The sequence below is a fragment of the Zootoca vivipara genome, chromosome 6, assembly GCF_963506605.1.
Source record: "Zootoca vivipara chromosome 6, rZooViv1.1, whole genome shotgun sequence".
Lineage (NCBI taxonomy): Eukaryota > Metazoa > Chordata > Lepidosauria > Squamata > Lacertidae > Zootoca > Zootoca vivipara.
The window spans coordinates 10,868,603-10,874,909 of NC_083281.1; the positions used below are offsets into that span (position 1 = coordinate 10,868,603).

The 6,307-nt window shown below is 51.7% G+C and overlaps 1 protein-coding gene across 1 annotated transcript; it reads right to left on the minus strand.

Annotated features, from left to right (window-relative positions):
• Positions 1-236: 236 nt before the first annotated feature.
• Positions 237-6,080, minus strand: LOC132592246 (uncharacterized). Its single transcript, XM_060275233.1, has 5 exons — positions 5,985-6,080; positions 5,671-5,835; positions 3,707-4,057; positions 2,279-2,595; positions 237-351 (listed from the first exon to the last, which is right to left on the minus strand). Exons 1-5 carry the CDS (start codon positions 6,078-6,080, stop codon positions 237-239), a joined length of 1,044 nt encoding a protein of 347 aa, XP_060131216.1.
• Between the last annotated feature and the right edge of the window lie 227 nt (positions 6,081-6,307).

Below are 6,307 nucleotides of genomic sequence, written 5' to 3' on the forward strand. Positions count from 1 at the left end.
TGCCTGGAATGAGAGGCCCGTTAGGCCAGGTGTGAGTTCCCTGAACATCAATGGGAATGTGCCCAGTTGAGCGTCCCACACTTTAAAGGAGGATAGGGACAAACTGGAATGGGTGGGGAACAGTCCGATGAGGAAAGGTTGGAAGGGGGGGGGTAAGCCTGGCCGGGGTAAAAGATGCCCCACTTGCAGGCAGAAGTCCTCCACCCACGCTGCACTCTGCTCCCCCATCTACAAGGTTAACACAAGACTGCCAGGGTGCCCAGTTGGTGGTGACCCAAGACGGCCACCAACGCGACTCTGGCATGTCCCGTTTCCAGGAGGAACTGGGAGGCCTGTTTCAGAACCAGATTGCTTTTAGGAAAGGAGAGGTTGGAACGTAAAAAATCAGCAGGTTCCCCCCCCTTCTTTTTGGCTTGGGAGTTCCAGTGAGTTGTGGCTACAAAAATCCCCAAGGGCCACTCCTTACAAGTCTGCAGCTGTTCGACAGAGGCAGGGGTGGCGCCCAGGTGGGGTGGACCAGAAGCAGAGTCTGAAAGGGCCTTCCAGGAGCAAGTTGCTTGCTTGGAGAAATTTGTGCTGCTGCAGTCTCTGGCCTGCTTTTCCTTGAGGGACCAGACCAAGACACCTGTCAAGGAGCTGTCTCAGGTGAGCACAGGCCATTCACGGGGCAGGAAAGAACATGAGACATGAAATGCAATGAGCTTTGATGCACAGGAGAGTTCTTCTGGCTCGACTCGCTCTAGCTGGAGACTCTGGTTCCCCTGCTCTAGTTCCCCTGCCACTAGCCCTCCGGGTGCCTCCAGGACAAAGAGTTAGGATTCAGAGAGGTGCCCAACGGGGCTCATAGCACAATGGTAGTGGCTTGGAAGGGCAGGAGGTAAACGAAAATACAGTCTAGTGGTGATACAATTGAATGAGGGGCTTAGGTTGCTCTTGGTTCAGTATTTATTTTGTAAGTTGTCTGTTTGCATGTGTTTCCAGGTGGACAGGAAGAGTGGCCCTCCCGCAGAGGGGCAGGGACCCCACGGCAGCCCTCCGGCACCAGTGGCCAACATAAGCAGGCCAGGCTGTCTCCAGAAAAAGAAGCACCAAGGGGGCTCGGAGCAGGAGCAGGCCACACACGAGGGGGGTCGTGCCAGGGACAGGGCTTTACGCTACCAAATGCCTGGTTTAAACAAGGATGCTTTTAAATTTCTCCTGGAAACTAAGAATGAGAGAGATGGATGCACCTCGTGAGGGCGGCTCACAAACAGGAAGCCGCCACCAAGGAGGCCCCGTCTATGGGCACCACCAACTGGGCACACTGGCAGCCTTATATTAACCTTGGGGGTGGGTTGGGCGTAGGACTTCTACCCGCAAGCAGGGCATATTTTACACCGGCCAGGCTAAACATGTCCACTCCTTTCCAACCTAGACTGTTCCTCACCCGTTACAGTTTGTCCCTATCCTCCTTTAAAGTGTGGGACCCTCAACTGGGCACATTCCCACTGGTGTTCAAGGAAATCACACCTGGCCTAACGGGCCTCTCATTCCAGGCACCGTCTTGGAAGGAAGCAGCACTTTCTCTGTTTTTTAAAAGGTGTTTGTTACCCAAACTGAATTTTTTATATTAAACAATTGATAAGAAAAAATCCTGGGGAGTGGATTTACTCCTTTGCCCAGTTTGTCGAGGTGCCACTCCCTGTGGGTCCCTCTGGTCAGCAAAATAATTTTGGAGATAATTTGATTCTATATCGGATAGTCTTTTTGGCTGTTTGGGAGCCACAGATGGGGCAGGCACCATTGTGTCGCACTGCTTCCTGGGGGGGAGCTTCCTCCTTCCTTTCGGTGGCTTGAGAGCCGTGGTTGGGAGGGGTGCCATTGTCCTGCACCCCCAATGGCCCTTGTAGTGGCATCCTGGGCAGGGTGGGAGGGCGCTCTCCATTCCGGGCTTGGAAGGCAAGGCCAATTTTTGCAAGGTCGCAAAAATAAGCCACACTTTTAACTTTTCCCGGGCAGAATTTGGGGGAAAAGTGTGGCTTATATTTGGGGCAATACGGTAATTTCTACATTAAACAATGAAAACCCATGTGTGACCGATTGTGCATCACAACCTCTTTCTGCAGGTTCCTGGGTAGTGATGCTGCTGCTGCTCATATCTCCTTTTTTGATATACAGACCGGCCAGTTCCTCCTGGAAGCACGACATGCCGGAGACAAAATAAAAAAAATTCCTTCAGTAGCACCTTAAAGACCAACTAAGTTTTTATTTTGGTATGAGCTTTCGTGTGCATGCACACTTCTTCAGATGCCGGAGACACATTGCCTGCTGGTGGACGTGACTGTGCTGCTGGCTAATCCACCGTCTCAGCCACCTGGCCAGAGGCCTGCTCCCCACTTGTGCCCTGCTGCTGGTGCTGGGTTGCGCTGGTGGCACAGACGGCAGCGCTTTCCTGAAGACCTTCCGGATCCAGGAGACAATGGAACAGAGACTGAGGCATGAGGGGGTCGTGTGGGGCTCTGACGGGGTGCTGGGAGTCTCCTTGACTAAGGTGCAGTTCTGAGCAGATGACCCCCGCTGGGGACTCTTTTTTCCGTTTTCCGTTTCTAGCCCGACCTGCGAGAAAATGAAACAATTCACCTCCAGATTCTGGGAAACTGCCATGATTATTACTAATTAATTAATTAATTAATGGGAGGAACCAGCTGGGGAATGCCCAAGAGAATAAAGATCAGAGCCCGGGGAGTGCGGGTGGGACAAAAGTCAGTGGTCAGAGGGAGAAGACTGGGAAGAAGAGGTGTCTTAAGCTGGAGAGGTAACAGGGCTTAGTGAACTGGAAGAGTCTCTGGCAGAGAGAAATCCACAACCAGAGACAGGAGCTGCAGCAGGAGAGTGGGATGAGGGAGGCCAAGAGGCAGAGATGAGTCTGGCTGGGAAAGAGTTGTGATTGTCTCCCCCTCATGCTGCAACAAGCTTCCTCCCTCCTGTCTCCCAGAAGAAGAAGAGTTTGGATTTTATACCCTGCTTTATCACTACCCGAAGGAGTCTCAAAGCGGCTAACAATCTCCTTTCCCCTCCTCCCCCACAACAGACACCCTGTGAGGTGGGTGGGGCTGAGAGACTTCAAAGAAGTGTGACTAGCCCAAGGTCACCCAGCAGCTGCATGTGGAGGAGCTGAGACACAAACCCGGTTCACCAGATTACGAGTCTACCACTCTTAACCACACCACCACAGAATAAGGAGAGGCATGAAAAGGGCACAGCAGAGGTTGACTGCATGCAGGTGCAGTCTCCAATTGCTTGAGAAAAAGCACTGGGGGGCAGCGGACTTTCAGCCTCGGCAGCTGATTTTCACGGAGTAAGATGGAGGAATAAGCTGCTCTGCTCGTTAGGCCTGACACTCCACAGGTTTGTGGAGATTGTGTTTTTGCTAATAAAGAGTTAACTCCGCCTTTGAACTGTGTGATTACTGACCAGCACTCTGCTGCAACACATATTTACATACGCAGGTGCCTTGTTCTAGGTCAACACCTATTGCCCATCTAGACCAGCTATGCCTACTCTAATTGGCCGTGGCTCTTCAGGGTCTGACGTTAAGAGAGTCCTTTCCTGATCCCTTTAACTAGAGATCCCTGGGATCAAACGTGGGACCTCCTGCCCTTCAAAGCCATTGCGCTACAAGCCCTGCTGGGCACCTCCCAGAATCTGAACTCACATCGCACCCTACCTGCTTCCCCTCTGCAGCGGCCTCCTTGATATTGCAGCACACATTTGAGGGCTCCCACCTCCTCCTCTGGGCTGGGTGGCAGGGAGCGCTGGTCCTGCAGCTCCACTGCTGTGGCCTGCTCCTCCTCCTCCAATGAACAGCCTTGGTGCTTCCTCTTCTGGGTACACTTCTTAGAATCAAAGAATCATAGAGTTGGAAGACAACACAAGGGCCATCCAGTCCAAACCCCTGCCAAGCAGGAAACACCATCAAAGCATTCCTATAGAAATTCTTGCTCACGTTGGCCACTGGTGGCGGTGGGCTGTTGTGGAGTCCCTGCCCATTTGCGGGAGGGATACTCTTCCTGTCCACCTGGAAACATATACAAATTGACAACATACAAAATAAATACTGAGCCAAAAGCAACCTAAGAGAAATATCTTTTTTTAAAAAAACAACAACCACTCATTCAATTGTATCACCAATAGCCTGTATTTTTGTTTACCTCCTGCCCTTCCGAGCCATAACCATTGCCTCCTTGATATTGCAGCACACATTGAGGGTTCCTGCCTCCTCCTCCAGGCCACTGCTGTGGCCTTCTCATGCTCCTTCTTTGAGCCCCCTCCGTGCTTCCTCTTCTGGGGACACTTCCTGCTCCTGTTGGCTGCTGGCAGAGGCGATGGAGGGCTGTTGTGGGGTCCCTGACCCTCTGCGAGAGGGATACTCTTCCTGCCCAGCCTGAGGCCCCCACTCTCTTTGTCCTGGAGGCACCCGGACGGCTCAGGTTGTACTTGCGCAAATAAAACCATGTGCCCTGAAGACACCAGTCTCTGCTGACCTTCAGTCCAAGGAAACTGAACCTATGTAAGCACCTGGAACCCTAGGAGATTGTGGCATGCACATCTGCATCTCTGCGTTTATTTGTAGATGAGTGGTAACCATAACTGTGAAGCAAGAAATGAAATCATACTCCTTTTTTGGACCTTATAAGTTACAACCTTGTATCAGTTCTCAGTCCTCCTTAATGTGGAGTGATGGGTTGCGTTTCTATTTAAATTTCAGTCCTTATTCCTAAATCTATGGAGAGCTTGGATCCTGCTTTGGGGAGTTCCCCCTTGGGGCATTTGGCTGTCCACAGTGAGAACGGGATTCCGGACTAGGTGCTCCATTGGCATGGGTGTCTATTTATTTCCTTCTTGAAATATGGCAACCCTAGTTAAGGGGTTCTGGCTTATGAGTGTCTTCTGCCCCTTTTAAGGCCACCCAAGCCTGCCCTCTCTCCTCTTCTGGTGGCAGGCAGTTCCTAGGACTGAATCCCTATGCACCTCTGACCTTGTTCACTCTTGGCTGCAGGTGTTCTTCTCTGTTGTCTCCAGGTGGAAGTCACAGCCCCTCCAGAGCATCCCTGGCTGAATTATTGTGCGGCAGCCCTTGGCTGCTAATATATTCCAGGATGGTGCCAGGCCACTGTTGAGTCGTGGGAAAGACGGATGAAGACACAGCTCTTAAAACAACCAGCTCATTATTTCAGCTCTGAGTCCAGGACTGCACAATAGCTTACCCGGCTGGCTTATATAGTACTCAGTAACTTGCAACAGTAACAAACTTCCCCTAGTTACCCAATCCGTTAACAGCAGTCTCAATCCTTCATTTGCATGCTGTGGACCTGAGTGAGAACTTCAGCCACTGTGGGCAGGGTAAGAACTGCAGCCACGGTGCCCAGAATGAGTACTGCAGTCAAACTAAATACATAATACAGTACATAACAGCCACCCTCTTCCTTTTCCTGAAGCTGTGGCACAAAACCTAAACAAAAATAGCAACGTGAAGAAGGCTGAAGGACAGAGCAGGCTACGGTGTCCTCAGAGGATCTCTATTTCCTAAATAACTCATAGGAAAGATCTGCCTGGTCCAGCCTCATTTTTCTCGCATCGTATAACCAAATATTTCAACTGGAGATTGGCCACCAGAGACTTTCCACGTACCTCCTTGAGGTGTCCAGAGCCCCCCAAGGTGTCGCTCTCGTAGGCTTCGTAGTTTAAGCTCAGGGGGCTGTCCAGGCCAGCATCTCTCTGGAGGGCAAGGGGTTTCTTCCCATTTGGGTTCCTCCTGCACACAACCTCAGAGTTGCCGATATCCATTTTGAGGAACTGAGGAGGAAGAGGGAGAAGCCCTGTCAGCCGCGATGGGAAGGGGGGGGGAGAGACTTCCCAGAATCCATTGCAACCTGACCTGACCTGGCAAGGCTGTCCTTCGTCTTCCCTGCCTGGGCTCCCCTGCTCGTCTGTCTCCCACATACCTCCTTGAGATCTCTGAAGTCCTCCAAGGTGTTGCTCTTGTAGGCTTCATGGACTAAGCTCCTCCTGCACACAACCTCAGAATCACTGGTATCCATTTCAGGGAACTGCAGAGGAAGAGGGAAAAGCTCTGTGAGCAGCGCTAGGAAGAGGGGAGAGAACTTCTGCCTGCAAGTGGGGCATCTTTTACCCCGGGCCAGGCTAAATATGTCCTCTCCCTTCCAACCTTTCCTCATCGGACTGTTTCCCAACCTTTCCTCATCAGACTGTTCCCCGCCCATTCCAGTTTGTCCCTACCCTCTTTTAAAGTGTGGGACCCTCAACT

Coding starts and splice junctions, on each gene's coding strand:
- LOC132592246 (XM_060275233.1), bottom strand. CDS start 6,080: ATGGATACCAGTGATTCTGAGGTTGTGTGCAGGAGGAGCTTAGTCCAT. Junction 5,836..5,984: donor ACTTCAGAGATCTCAAGGAG/GTATGTGGGAGA, acceptor CTTCCTCCTCAG/TTCCTCAAAATGGATATCGG. Junction 4,058..5,670: donor GCTCTGGACACCTCAAGGAG/GTACGTGGAAAG, acceptor ATATGTTTCCAG/GTGGACAGGAAGAGTATCCC.